We start from the raw sequence: 15,033 nt of genomic DNA on the forward strand, positions 1-15,033 counted from the left end.
TGTTTTGCAAAATGTATCTTGGGTATTCTAAGTTTCTGGGCTAATATCCGCTTATCAGTGAGTGCATATCTTTCTAATCACAGTTACAACAACCAAAACTCTCTAGGAATTGCTAAAAGTTTCCTGGTGTTTGGAGTTTGGCAAATGCAGCCCCAACTCAAAGCCCCAGAACTCAGGTTATCTTATGCACACAGTATGTTTGAGGACTCTGCTGTCTGTTCAGAGGCACACGTACTTAGGCTGCACTCCAGTGAATCCCCTGGGCTTTCAAGCAGATTCTGCTGCCAAATCTTTAATGTTTTTATGTTGATGTTCTGGAAAGAGGTTCAAACCTAACATGGGACTCTTGGCTTATGAGATACATCACCATGGTCATGTTGCAGACTGTGGACTGCCACAACCCAGAGCCACACATCTATCAGTGTGGCCAGTGGAGAGCTGGAGAGTGAGTACCCCTGCACGGATGGGCAGAAGATCTTTGGGGTATAGAGCCTGGTGGGTGATAACTGCCTATGGGAAACCCTGGCCTGGCACAACCCTCCCCCCAGAGCTATGTAACTAATTTTTCTTCTCTGTTCTTTCCCCAGGGACTACTTTATCATCTGTCCCATGGTCAACATGGCCAGCCTCTGGGCAAGGAGAACCCGTGGAAATGTCTTCATGTACCATGTCCCTGAAAGCTATGGCCATGACAGGTAAGAGGATCATGGAGCTATGGCAAGTGTAGACGAAGAAAGCTGTTTGCAAGGGTCCCTGTAACCACCGCAATCTTCAAAGAAGAGAAAGAAGGCTGAACAAGGCACTAGCTGTTTCTCTGTGATGTGGATTAGGGCTTGACTATGTTTTGCCTTGGTTTGATCACCTGCAAATGAGGCAGCAGTAATGGGTACTTTACTCCATGGTGTCGCTGCCTAGAGAATGAACTACAAAGTATATGAAGGTCTGTCCACCATGGAGAACTTGGAGCTCTGACTGCAGTTACTCCTTGATCACCCTAGGCATGGAGCTAGCCCTTTCCTTTGCTAGTATCCTACATGTTTGTGTCTCTAAGAACTAAGCACATAAGAAATGACTTTCCATAGTAGGAAATGTATCTTTGTTATTTGTTTGTTTCTTTATTTGGTTTTATATTTTCTTAAACTCTGTAGTTCAGGCCAGCCTAGAACTCACTATACAGCTAAGACTGGACTTGGATTCTCATCAGTATTCCTGCTTCGGCCTCTCAAGCACTAGGATAGAAGCAGGCATGAGCTGCCAAGTCCATCTGTTTAGCTCAATTTCTCTGTCATCCTTACTTCCAGGAGAGGTCTAAGCACCTGGTAATAAAACCCCAAGCACAACAAGAGCATAAAAATAGGAGAAAGACATTAAAGGCACAGTAAGAAAAAAACTGATGGAAAGAGGCAATCAGCTGCAGTAAAGATGCAAGGAGGAAAGATGAGGCCATGGATGTAAGGGTTTGGATGGAGGACTGCCCAGGCTCAACTTCTGCCATCTGTACATGTGGCAAGCCCGTTCCATCAGGAAATGAGATGTCTACATTAAGTGGTATCTGAATAGTAACTTTACCCCGCATCTCTTGGGTAAGAAGACCTTGAAAGGTGAAGCACACTGGTGTCAGCCTTAGAGTCATTGGAGAACGGGATCCCACAGACTTATGGTCCTTCTCCCAGTGAGACCAAAGCAGTAGTGTGGCCAGACAGGTGGCTTGATTTTCATAGCACTCCGTGGATACACATGGAATGCTTGTGAGGGTGATAGCTTGAAGCAGTGTCCCTGTTTTATAGATAGAGGGCATCTTGATCCAATCAGGCTGCTACAAAAAAGCACAAACAGCCCAGATTTATTGCTTACAGTTGTGGAGGGTGAAGTCCAGATTTAAGACACCAGCATCCCAGCTGTCTATTGAGAAGTGATCCCCCTGCCTCACAGAAGGTACCTCTACACAGGAAGGTGAATGAGCTTCTTGGGGTCTTGATAATTCTATTCATACTAACCTTGGAAATTAGTCCCCTAAAAGCTCAACTCTTAAGACCAACACAGTTGGGATTAGTCTTAAACTTGTGAGTCTTGGGAGATTGTAGACACCTCTGCCAGTGACTCTGAGGTTCAAGGGGTTCAATGTGTTCTCCCCTATTCCCAAGATGAGCAGCTGGGCCAGTACAGAGCAGTAGCTGTGTTTGCCCCTCCCAATCTAGAGATCGGCTTCCACTAGACCACGGTGATCTGTCTTCTTAGAGCTATCTATAGTCTCACCATACCCAGTACTAGAGACAATCAGTGGCCTGGGGTTGAGAGAAGGAGGCTAAGTAGCCCACTGTAGCTCTAATGAAGGCACACGGAAGGAATGTTGATGGCACTTGGGGATATGGACACAGTAGATGTTGTCACTGTGCCCTGGAAGCCAGTCCCAGAACATGTTCCTAGAATCAGCTTTGGCTGTGCCTTGCAGTGCCAGGCCTTGGATTCAGGCTCTCTGACCAGAATTTGCCTTCTTCTCATGAAGTAAAGAGGCCTTGGAAGGGTGTGGGCCCTCCACACCAAGGAGGCTTAAAAAGCTTATACCTTTAGTATTTACAGTAGCAGAGGGGGGGATACACAAGGCAGGAGAGAGAGAGAGAGAGAGAGAGAGAGAGAGAGAGAGAGAGAGAGAGAGAGAGAGCACACAATGCAGCAAACAAAGAAAAACACTAGCATGCACACAGTTCTAGAAGAGCATCAAGGATGTGGACCCTGTGCTAGTTTCAGAGGGGTCACAGGCCACATGGAACAGCAGAAATGTATTGCCCCTTGTTCGGGAGGTCTGAAAGCTCAAGTGCAGATGTCATCAGGGCTGAAATCCTTCACAGGTTTAGAAAGGGTGTGCCTGGTCTTTCTAGTTTCTGGTTGCCTCAGGGATTGCTTACCAGCAAGAGGCAGTCTTCTTGTTGCTCATCACTTAGTAACCCTTGTGTGTGTTTGTCCATGTGTGCAAATCCCCCTTCTTACAATGACAGCAGTCCTGCTTGCTCAGAGTGCATCCTAACAACCTCAGTTTAACTCAGTCTAAAGAAAGATTGTCCTCAAACATGGCCCCATTCTGAAGTACTGAGGTGAGAATTGCAATGTCTCTGATGGAAGGGACACTCCAAGAGCACTGGATTCCCATAGAGTTCTGTTCCAGAGGCCTCTGGTATCAAATATCTGAACTGGATAGTCCTTCAGACTCAACTGCACCCTCTATCCCAGGTTGGCCATAGCTTCTTTCTGCTGATTGACCTCTGTCTGTCCCACTGAGGACTTGCAAACAATTCTCTTGTGATGAACATGGGAACTTCCCATGCTGGGCCAGATTCTGAAAGGTCCTCATGGCTCTTAATACCTCAGTCTAAGACTCAGTTCAAGGAAGGACTTGATAGGCACTCCCAAGACTGAAGCCAGAATCCAAGCTGCCGCTCATGACAGGAGGGGTGCAAACCTGCATTTCTGGTATATAGGCTGCTTCTGTAGTTTGGAGAAAGTAAGTGGTGAATCTGGAGGACAGCCTACCATGGGATCCATGGAACTTGGGTACCAGACCCCAGTGAGTCTAGCATTAGGTGGGCTCTCTCTTGATTTACCCACAGCCTGAACTCTGTAATCCTCAATGCTGTCCCATCATTTCCAGAGGAAAGGCACTGAGGCATCTGAGGTAAGGTGGCTACACACCACAGAAGCTTTTAGTCCTGAGAGACAGACAGGAACTCCAGCTTCTACTTAGAAACATGCCCTTGTCTCTTATCAGCTAGTGACCTGAGACAAGTCCCATGGGCTCCTTGGTGACTCAGTTCCTTCATCTGAACAAGGAACACAGGAACAGAGCCTTTCTCAGAGCCACTCAGTAATAGGTCTGTGTATAGTCCAGGACCTGGATAACTAGACCACAGGATCCCCACTGTTCTTGGCTATCAGAACACATTCTTGACAACCTCCATGTTCCCCTGTCATGACAGTCACAAAGTGAAACCATCAGTGGAGTAGTTACTGAGCAGATCAACAAAAGGACACGATCGATCTCTCTCTCTCTCTCTCTCTCTCTCTCTCTCTCTCTCTCTCTCTCTCTCTCTCCATTTCAGTGTTTGTTACAACTATCTACTTTCTCTCAACACCTCCCTCTATCTTTGCCCCTCTCTGTCTGCCCTGGAGCTGTCTCTTCTCTCATTTTATTTCTGACTTTGATCTACACCTGTGTGTGTGTGTGTGTGTGTGTGTGTGTGTTGCATTCCCTGCCATCTGTCTCATGCCTCTGTTGAGTTAGCACACAGAAGCTTTCCTGGCAAGTGTAGTAAGCAGACACCATGCCACCCCTTCCTTATAGAGCACTGCTCAGATGTCACAAAATGACAGTGTGGCACTCTCATGCCCACCACATCATGGATAAGATGTCCTTCCTTCTGAGGGCAGGAGAGTTGTACTGTTAGGGCAAGGGCAGAGAATTCAAAACCTAGAGAGTGATAAAAATGTCTCCTATCCAGAGTCAACGGTCAGAAGACATCTCTTAGGCCTTTATTTTGCCAGCACAGAATCAAAAGTCCAGGGAGGTAACTGGAAGAGTTCTTGTCACACAACCAGCAGCCTGGACCCTCACCCATCTCCAAGGTCTCCTCTGTTCTCTTTCAACTGCATCCACTTCAGCCAAAACTAGTATGCATAGGTCTATACTATGCTAAGTTTATACTAGCTGTATAGTCTTGAGCAACTCACTTAGCCTTTCTGGGCCTTCTGGGAATACCTGTCCCACAGAGATGCTGAGAGGGTGATGGAGACAGGACCTATGAAAAATTTGTTCTGAGGCTTTATATGTTCTGATGATGGACACACACACACACACACACACACACACACAGCAGGTTTGGAATGCCAAGGCTGTAGATTGAGGCATACACCAGGGCTTTCATGCTGGCTCTTCCCCTTTTTTGTCTGTTTTACCTGAGCAAGCTCACTTGCCTTGATGTTCCCACCTGTGAAGTAGGTATTGGTTTTTTTCCAGTATATCTTTGGAGTATGAGGACTAAAGATAATATATGTTCAATACCAGCATCCTGCTGACCTTTAATGTTTGGAAATTAGCATTAGCTTATTTTAAGGAATAAACAAGACTCTGCTAGGAAATAAAGTAAGTAGAAAGACTTAAAAAGGCAGCCACATTCCTCTTTAGACATTGCCCAGCTGTGGGAAACAGAACTGTAAATCTCATCCTTGAGATGTTTTGAACATTTCTGGTCTGCATTCTAAACACTTCTGTGCATTCCAGTGGCCCTGCCCATTCCAGATTTAAAATGCTGTCTCTTCAGCTGGATATGTTGGTGACTTTGCAAGAACTGACAAACCAAAGGAAAAATTATAGGGCTGGATTCTTGAACTGGGTCCACAGGCCCAGCCACATCCTGTGTGATCATTAAGATTATCTCTGAGGGTGGATGAAAGCCAGTCACTCCTGGCATTGCCCTTCCCATGGTGTTCTGTTCATTCCACAATCCTCTTCAACACTGACATGACAGATACCTGCCTGATACCAGGCAGACAACACAGAGCATGCCCACCAGCAGTATGTGAGTTCAGGTAACTAACTCATCAGGGCCAGGAGAGAAGAGCCCTAAGGTGCTAGGCTCAGCAGAGGAGAGGGAGTAGTGTTAATGCAGTAGTGAACAGTGAGTCAATCTGCGTCCCCCAAGAAATGGTTGTCAAGTGTCAGGGCCTATGTGTCTATGGATAAAGAAAGCTGGAAGCTGCAGTGTACTGAAGTTGAGGATACTGGATGGATGGGTAGGGAAGACAAACAGGTCTTATCATTTTCATAGGCATTTGTTGAGTGTGACAGAAATATCATCTAACTTGATGGGTTTTTTCTTCAAAGACATTTCATCGAGAATGACCTTTCCACTCACACCTGAAAACATGGCTCACATAATGTAACATAGAATAAAATTCCCATTGTCCAATATGGTGGTCAGTTAATCAGAAATATCCATACTAGGTGAGCTTGTGAGAAGCCATCAGAGCAGCTCAGATCTAATGCTTTGAACCTTTGCACCTATTTTCACTCCCTTCTTGCTCTATCTCAAAGTTAGAGACTTAGGTAGGAAGATACTGTTTCGGGTCTCCCTCTGAATTTGCTGCAAAACTGTAAATGTAACATGTCTTCCACAGTTTGATTCCTGGGCTGGGTCTCTTGAAAGTGGATTACGTACATGATAGACAATGAGTTTAATGACCGTCTACAGTAGCTCTCAGCAGACACTGACCTAATCTGAATGCAGAGAACTTGTGTGGCCTGGTTTCTGCTTTGTACTGTTGACTCTTTATGGAAGGAGTCAGATACACAGTTTAATCCAGCCAATCAGGTAGAAGCTGTGACTGTTCCACCAAAAAGTGTACCATCAGTTCTGCTAGGCTCTGGGGAAGTCAGAAACACTGCTGCACTGTGGGTAATTTCTGAGGCACAGTTCCCTCCAGGGCACCGTGTCTGTAAGGACTTCCCCTGGAGAATGGATGGGACTGTAGTATGTGTGGTAAATGGGAAGCTCAATTTAATGGGCTGCGCAGGAACACATGCAGTCCTGAGGCCCATGGTGACATCTTGATCCATTCTGCAGGAGAATCTGTGCTTTCTCAGATCAGACTTGACCAAAGAGAGACACTCACACCCCAGCGTCTCAGAAGGAAGCAAAGAGGCCATGGAAGCAAGAATCCCACTCCTTCCTTTCTCTGGTTTCCTTCAGAGGAAGGTTGATAGTCTGGGATACACTTAATGGGTGTCAGGTCAACATGCTTCTGCTCACAGATGGAACAAATGCCAGAATCCCTCCGGTCATAGACTCAGCCCTGAACCTGTCACATGGTTAGGGTGTACTGGACCTTTCCCCGTATAGCCTCCTTACCCTGTCATCAGAAAGATGATGACTTGAGCACACAAACCGTCAGAAATGCCATCACTATCTCCCCTTCACTCCCCTCTTGGCTGGATGAGAGCTCAGCTCTGCCACTTTCCAGCTGAGCCATTGTTCGGAGCTCTTTAGGGACAGCCCCTGACACTGCTTCCTGCTGAGTCTCATGGGTTGTGGCTCCTGGAAGTGGAGCTCATGTCTGAAGTCAGTAGTGGCCAGGCCTTTGGCTCCCTGGAAGAGCTTGTGTTGAACAGGGGTGAGTGGCAAACTCAGAGGTCTCAAGTGAACAAAGCTGGCTTCTCTCCTCACTGGACAGCAGTGTGATGACTTTACATAAGTTCAGGCTTCTTTCCATGGCTCATGGCCATGGTCAAAGACTCTTTGGCTTGGACACAGCCCAAATTCCCCCAGCTTTTCCTTCCTGATCTGCAATTCTGTACACAGCTCTTACCTCGCTCTCAGGAGCCTGATGCACACCAGCAAACCTGTCATCTGTGATGCTTTGGATTTTTCTAGAATAGGAAAATGGCTCCTTTTGATTCTCAACAAGGCACATTTTCAGTATGGGCCCAAGGCCTAGAGGCATATTGCCTACTAGAGATTCACTTCAGTGCATGTATTTATTGAACACCTACCATGTGTCAGGTGCTAGGTTGGACTACATGGACAAAAGTTAGCCTTGAGGATCTAGAATGGTACAATTTACAGATAAAGGGCCAGTGTACAAGAGAGACTTGAAGCACACCACTTTTTATGATGTTATTCATTGAATAACAAACAAATATCCAATGGAAATATAGGTATTATGGCTGGAATAGGGTCAAAGGGTCATTCTGAAATTTCTCCAGGTCATCATTTCTCAGCAACAGGTGAGCCTCAGCCACCACATGTGCCATAGGTCTGCCCAGACCAGATTATCCCCTTGATATAGGCCAAGTGGGATGTCTCCCTAAACAGGAACCTTACACATGGTATGAAGTGTGAAGAGTCTGATTCAGTTGGAGAACTGTTAGGTTTGGGCTTGTGGTTATCACCTCATACCTCTTGCCTCTCTTTCCCTGTTTCTTCAGCCTAGAATTGCTGGCAGATGTTCAGTATGCTTTTGGACTGCCCTTCTACTCTGCCTACCAGGGCCAGTTCTCAACAGAGGAGCAGAGCCTGTCCCTGAAGGTCATGCAGTATTTCTCCAACTTCATCAGATCAGGGTATGTGGCCCACTGCTCTCCTGAACCCTATCACATGGTCCCTCCTATTCCTGTCCCTGAATATAAAGGTCACATTTTTTTAACCATTCAACTCACCTTGGCCACCAAAGCTGCCATTCTCTGCTACCTTTTCCTTGTCTTGGCTTCCCTGTTTCTCACCAAACAATGTGTAGATAAATTATAAAGATTATAATTATAAATTATAAACCATTAAGCCAAGGTTTTTAGCCTTTGTACTGTTACAAAGTTATGTATGTGTATTCTGTAGGATGACTGACAGTGTTCTGGACTCTGTCCACTGAATACCAACAGTTTCTATGCTGTTTACTTTACAAACAAAACTAAAGTACCTGGCAAACAGCTTATAGAATGCAAGGCTTATTTGAGGTCCCAGTTCCGAGTGGTTTATCCTTGGTTGCTTTCCATAATGGACAGTACATCAGGGCAGCAGAGGTGTATGAGAGGAGATTCATTACCTCATGGAAGACAGGAAAGAGAGAGAAGGGGATCAGAAGGTACAAACCACACAATCCTTCCTGAGTCCATTCCCGACTGAACAATTTCTGCCATGATGCTTTACCTCCTGAAGATCCAAAATATTTCAGGACAGTCCCACCATCTGGGAACCAAACATTCGGCACACGAACTTATGGGGAACAATTTAACATTCAAAACTGAGCACCCAATCCTGTTCTAACTATAAAAATCAAATATGTCTCTGGCAGCCAGGCATGACAGTATCACCTGTCATCCCAGCCCACAGGCTGATGCAGGAGGATTGGGATTTCCAGGCTAGCCTAATCTATATGGAAAGACCCAGACTCAAAAACTAAAATATTTTTAGAAAGTCTCCAAGCATTGCCCAGTGTCCCCAGGAGGAGAAACCAATGGGAGTAAAGCCATCCCATGCCCCTTGGATGTCAGCTGTGGGGTGCCATCCTGGCATTCCGGAACTCTTCTAGCTCCCACCTCCTCCCCAACAGCCTCTGACCCAGTCCTGTGATATGCCATTTCCCAGATATGTGGTTCTCCCCAACTCGTGGTAGTTTCTCTACTTCCTTGATCTCTTTGAATTTCCTAGAACTCTTTTAGTTCCTCAGGGAAGAGAGAAACATCCTGGCATAGCTGCAAGTTACTAACAACCTCCCACGGTAAAAGCAAATGTGCTTCAAAGCAGAGCAAATAAAGATTTATGAAGTTTGCTGTGCACATTGAAGGGAAAGGGACATTTCTTCTTGTTAGTGTTTTAAAAACTGTTTTCCTGAGGGAGCAGCAACCATACCAGACTCTCAGGCCATTCAGGTGAGCTCAGGGCAGCTACTCTGGAGAGTGGGCCATCTGAGCCAAGGCAGGTGGTGAGGACGCATTCTTGCTATGAGGGTGAGGGCTAGTGGGATGGGGCATCGGCTTTAGTGAGTAAAATGAACCATAATGAAGGCATCTGGAATAAAGAGAGAATATAGTGTCCTTAAGACACTTCAAGAAGAGTGAGCTAACAGCAGACATAATGAATTTCCATCCTTCTTGGAAGCAGAGAAACTACCATCTTGTTAGCTGATATCTGCACCCGGGTTCATGCAGCCCAAAGGAAGGCACTCACTTTTCCCTGGAGAGCTTCATGGGAAGGTTGCTTTGAAGGGAAATGGCAGTTTTCTCCCCATGAGTAGAGAGTGATTCATGCTTTATATTCTCAACTCTGCTCTGAGATTCTGAGGCCAAATGACTCTGTTGACAAAACAAACTGCCATGGAATCCTATGGCCTGAAGATAAATCTGTTGTTCTGCTTTCTCTGGGAGGCTATGTTACCTCCTTCATGGGATCTTAGTGTAAGAATTGCAAGGTGCCTCTGACACACCTTCTGATCCAGAGCTTGAATAAGCAAGGGCTTTTCAGAACCTAAGAATGGCATCCAAGTCAAAGGATACCAGAGTAAAAGGGGGTAGCGCTAAGCATTCAGAGAGCTAGGGCCGCATTGGTTTCTGAGTAGTGCCAGAAAGTCATGAATTGGATATGACCTGTTAGTGGTGATTTCAGAGAGGTTTTGTGGCCCAGTGCTTTATAATACCCAGCTAAACTTACCACTGGAAGCTGGAACAATGAGTTCCCATCTGGAATTCAAAGTTGAATGATTTGCCCTTGAAGACCAGAGAAAGACGGTTTTCTTCTCATTTCCCTAGAGATCCTAACTACCCACATGAGTTCTCAAGGAAGGCAGCTGAGTTTGCCACACCTTGGCCAGACTTTATTCCTGGAGCAGGAGGAGAGAGCTACAAGGAGCTCAGCGCCCAGCTTCCCAATCGGCAAGGCCTCAAACAAGCTGACTGCTCCTTCTGGTCCAAGTACATCCAGACTCTGAAGGATGAAGGTAGTAGTGCCCTGGGGACAAGAATTTGGGGGTGGTGTTGGATTCAGAACCTACTGATTAGCTTTGTGTTGGCTTACACTGCGTATATGGAGGCCACCAGGGCACATGGATACTGGAGGCATGGCCCCTTTTCATGAGATGCTCACAGTCCAAGGCTTTTTTGCTGCCAAAAGCCTACTGTTATGATGTGAGGCCATGCATGAGGGGGAAGAGTGAGGCTCAAGGAAAGGACATTGGACAGGATGGAGGGGCAAGTGAAGGTTGAGTGATGAATGCCAGCCAGCTTCTAGCTAGTAGCACTGGTGCAGAAAGAGAAGCCCTTGCAGGGCTGAATGGAAAATCACAGAGAACAGGAAGTAGTGAGGTACAAGGCCGAATTCCTACCTCCTGCTGCTGGGCTTCAAGGATAAAATGGGCCACAGTGAGCCATGGAGAATGGAGAAACAATAGGGCATCCTTAAGAAACTTCCAGGAGAATAAGGAAACAAATGGCACAACCCAGTGAATGTCTTTCCTCCTTCCTGTCACTGGAGTAGATAGCTGTACCCAAGGGCCTGAAGGGTTCCCAGAGGAGGGATGATTTGGAGAAGGGTCTAGAATGACAGTTCATCAGGCAGAGAGGGAAAGACAGTACATCAGAGAAGAGACTTTTCTCTGAAGTGTTTAGACTATCTACTCTACTTTTAGGATCAAGACCAAGTAAGTGCCTTGGCATCCACAAGTATTGCTGTACCCTTAGCATATCCCTGTATCCTGGGAATGAATCTGATATCTCTGGGGAAATGCTAGGGAATGAATTTGGGCCTTTGACTCTTACCAAAGGGTCAGTTCTAGACCAACCTGCCTTTCCGTTCTGTTTCAGATGGAGCCAAGGATACACAGTTAACCAAGAGTGAAGAGGAGGACTTGGAAGTGGGGCCTGGTTTAGAAGACGACCTCTCAGGCTCACTGGAGCCTGTCCCCAAGAGCTACAGCAAATGACCAACCCTGAGACCTCCCACCTTCCCTGCCAGTTCTACCCTAAACTGCCTGTCATGGTGATTTTACTACATACAGCAACCATTTGCTTTCAATAAAGTATGTGCATACAACAAAGCACTGATTATTCTGTGATGTGACTTCAAAGCATTTCTTGGTGACACCACACCAGGTGCCAGTGTAAATCTTCCTGACATTTGGATCCCAGGTTACTGGATTGTCATCATTGAGAAAGCTAGGTTTCTGTCTGAGACAGTCAGGCGAATAGAAAACCGTGCCACAGAAAATGAGGCTCTATCAAAGGCACAAACTTCACAGATGGTCACATCTAAGGAAAGGCAAGTTCCAGAATGAAAACAGGAGAACTAGGTCTGGGGTAGCGGTATAGCAAGAGACAAGGTCTGAGTCTATATGTGATAGGAGAGATGGTTCTCTCTCTCTCTCTCTCTCTCTCTCTCTCTCTCTCTCTCTCTCTCTCTCTCTCTCACACACACACACACACACACACACACACACACACACACACCACACAGGCTAAGTTGGAACAGGTGGAATTCGTTAGCACTCTCTGTCATTTACATGGCACATCATAAAATGTGTTCACACCCGTCATCTCACTTGAGTTGAGATCAAACTCAGTGACGCTTTGTAGGTTGGATGGGGCTCAGCAAGGCTAGGGGAGTGTTTGGATTCATAAAAAAATAGGGGAGGGAGATGGAGTATAACTAGTCCCCTGCCTTAAGTGGGATTCTGAAGCAGACAGCCCAACATGTTTAAATGGCTTAGGGCAAGTCCTTTGGCTAAATGGCTTCCAGCTTTGGCTTTTGTTAGACTTAACAGAGGACTTTTGCATCCCCAGGTACCCTCATCATACCAGGACCACATCAGGGATGAATTATATAATTTTTAAGGGGTAGGCCCAGACATTCAGGGACATCCGTGTACCCAGGAGTATCACCCTCTCACTCTCACGGGCCTTTGGTTTCTTTTTCTGCACAATGAGTCACCAGAATGCCTGTCACTTCAGATGTCAAAGACCAAAAACAAAAGCTGAATCCTAACAACTGTGTGTTATTCAGAAGCCAGCAAACCGAGGAGACAGTGGACTAATGTCATAAAAATCTGTCTTCTCTCAGTTCCAACCAGCAGGTTGTATGGGGGAAAGGGAGAGCTGGGGACAAAGGTAACTGCTCCGGAGCTCAGTCACCCTCCTTCAGGTGGTGAGCCACATCACTGAGACTGCAGATGCCTATGTCCCCCTTGCCTGTTCTCTTCCTTTATTAGAGAGTCATATCGATGTGGGGGCTCAGACGCCTCCTGAAATGTTCAGTTGGTTTCTGCTGGGATTAGCCTAGTCCTCTCTCAGGGGCATCTGGGCTTGGAGGGAAACTAAAACAAACCCCTAACAGGGAGCTGCTAAGCCCTGAATAATACGTATATGCGAATTCCTTTCTACAACATAAAGCACCCAAGGGAGACTTTCTCTCTGGGGCCTGTGCCCTTGATAGAGGCCTACTTTTTCTCTGCCACTGTCCACTGTTTGCCTGGCTTTCTTTCCCAGAGAGATGAGACTCCGCTTTCTCCAGTACTCAACACAGGGCCCAGTGCAGGATGGGTGTTCTTTATAACAGCAAATATGAAAGTTCTACCAGCAGATGCATCAATTATACTTATAGGGTGAACAATATTTACAAAGGTATAAAATGGAAGGACTTTTAATCTCCTCACTACATTCCATTTGCAGTAAGGACTATAGTGTCCCCTCTGAGGCTGTGGCAGCCTGCTCCCTGGAACTTAAGGCAACATGTAGAGTTATAGTTGTTAATCAGCCAGCATTAAATAGCTCAGAATCACCTATGTGGATCCACTATCATCATGAGAGTCATTCAAAGTCGGCTGAGAAGGCGAGAGAGGATCTGAGAGAGCGCAGCGTGAGAAGAGCTTGCCTCTAGGCATCTCTAGTTTTTAAGATGTAGGGAGAGGGATGTGGACCAGGGAATGTGTGCAGCTCCTAGAGATTGGAAAAGGCAAGGGGATGATGATTCCCCCCAGAGCCTCTAGATGGAGTCCACCCTGATGACATGGTTTCAGCCCACTGAAGATTCATGTTGGGTTTCTCACCTATAGAATTATAAACCAATGGACCCGAAAGTTGGTAGTGATTGTTATAGCAGCTATCAAAAGCTTATACATCATTAGGCCTGTTCAAATATATATCTTCTCCTGCCCTTGACCAAGCCACAAGCATGGTTAGCTCATTGTTTTCCTAATAAAAAGCCTTCTGTAGCATTGCCTTTGAAAATGGATGGCTTCAATTCTGCCACCTGGTTGGACTAAGGGATGGGCCATAAGGGTGGACACTTTGACGTTGCTAGTGAGCCCTGCATGTGTGTAGTGGGCACTGAAAAATGATATCTGCTGTTCTGTTCCCATTCTTTACAGCCTGAGGTAGAAAGCATTCTGCTATAGTAACAATGTCTGCTTGGCAGATTGTCCTGCTAATTGTAGGAACTATTTCATGGGACCAGGGAAGCATGACACAGCGTTTCCAGGTCCTTGATGTTAATGGTAGATTTTGGTACCTCCTATGTGCCAGTTCATGAGAAAGGTAAAGAAGAGAGACTTCAAAAGGCAGGCCATCAAATCTCTGTCTCATGGTGGCCCTGGAAAAACTTGAACAGCAAACATACAATCATCAGGATGTTCGGGATACAGGGACCCAAGTCTCTGTAGAGGTAAGGCCCAGGCAGCACACCACCTGGCCAACCTGAGGGAGCCGTTACAGAGCTAGGAACTCCAGACTCTGCATTCTGAAGTTTCTCAGAAACTGATGCCATAGAAGTTGTGTATCCCACCCCTATGAGGGAGAAGACAAGACCATATGTCTCAACAAGGCAGGCAAATATAGGCAAAGGCTTATCAAGCCACTACTCCATTTGACTTGAGCTATGGGCACACCCCTCTCAATGTGCCTAGCAACCTGCCATCAACACAGGTCCCACATCTGCATAGGTACCTGCCTGGGTACCTGCTCTAAACCATGGAAAGAAACCACTCCCCTCCACAATCCCTCCCTGTTACTAGTGGAACGCGTACTGGAACGTATTCCAGGAACTGACCTGGTATACACACAAGCAATAAGGCAAAGCTGTGTCCTCAACTGTTTAGAGAGAACCTCCTGTTCACCATCTTATTATGGAGCATAATAGATGTATATATTACCAAAATCGAATGCATTCTGGAAGGGACATGCTCAGTAAAGAAATTATTTCATGACCTGATCTGCAGAGAGTCACCCCAACTATCTCGTCTCTCAGCAACCAAACTCCTGCTCCTCTTCAACACCATAAAAGGAAACTTCGGACTTCATTTGAGGCCCATTGTCACTCTTGATAATGTATTTTTGGATCTGTCCCATTGCTTAGCCTTTATGTAGTTTCTTAATTCTTTGCAATCTCTGTGTCCATTTATTCCATTCTTAAATAAAAGGCCATGAAGCTAGAAATACCCAAGCCAACCCCTGGTCCCCTGAAGGACTATAGAACCCTGCTCTTTATCTGAAATGGTCAGAGGGCAAGT

General features: G+C 46.1%; 1 protein-coding gene across 2 annotated transcripts in view; it reads left to right on the forward strand.

Moving 5' to 3' along the window:
- Nucleotides 1–11,571, forward strand: part of Tg (thyroglobulin) — a 180,530-nt gene extending 168,959 nt beyond the window's left edge. Inside the window, exons 45-48 of one of the 2 annotated variants that reach the window (XM_021216474.1) lie at nucleotides 588–695; nucleotides 7,976–8,110; nucleotides 10,289–10,476; nucleotides 11,339–11,571. In XM_021216474.1, the coding sequence (XP_021072133.1) occupies nucleotides 588–695; nucleotides 7,976–8,110; nucleotides 10,289–10,476; nucleotides 11,339–11,457 (550 nt within the window). In that variant the 3' untranslated portion in view covers nucleotides 11,458–11,571. Of the gene's footprint in view, nucleotides 1–587; nucleotides 696–7,975; nucleotides 8,111–10,288; nucleotides 10,480–11,338 lie in introns of both variants that reach the window. The other variant, XM_021216475.2, reaches the window with a different exon arrangement.
- Nucleotides 11,572–15,033: the final 3,462 nt, after the last annotated feature.

Source organism: Mus pahari, chromosome 17, assembly GCF_900095145.1.
Source record: "Mus pahari chromosome 17, PAHARI_EIJ_v1.1, whole genome shotgun sequence".
Taxonomy (NCBI): Eukaryota; Metazoa; Chordata; class Mammalia; order Rodentia; family Muridae; genus Mus; species Mus pahari.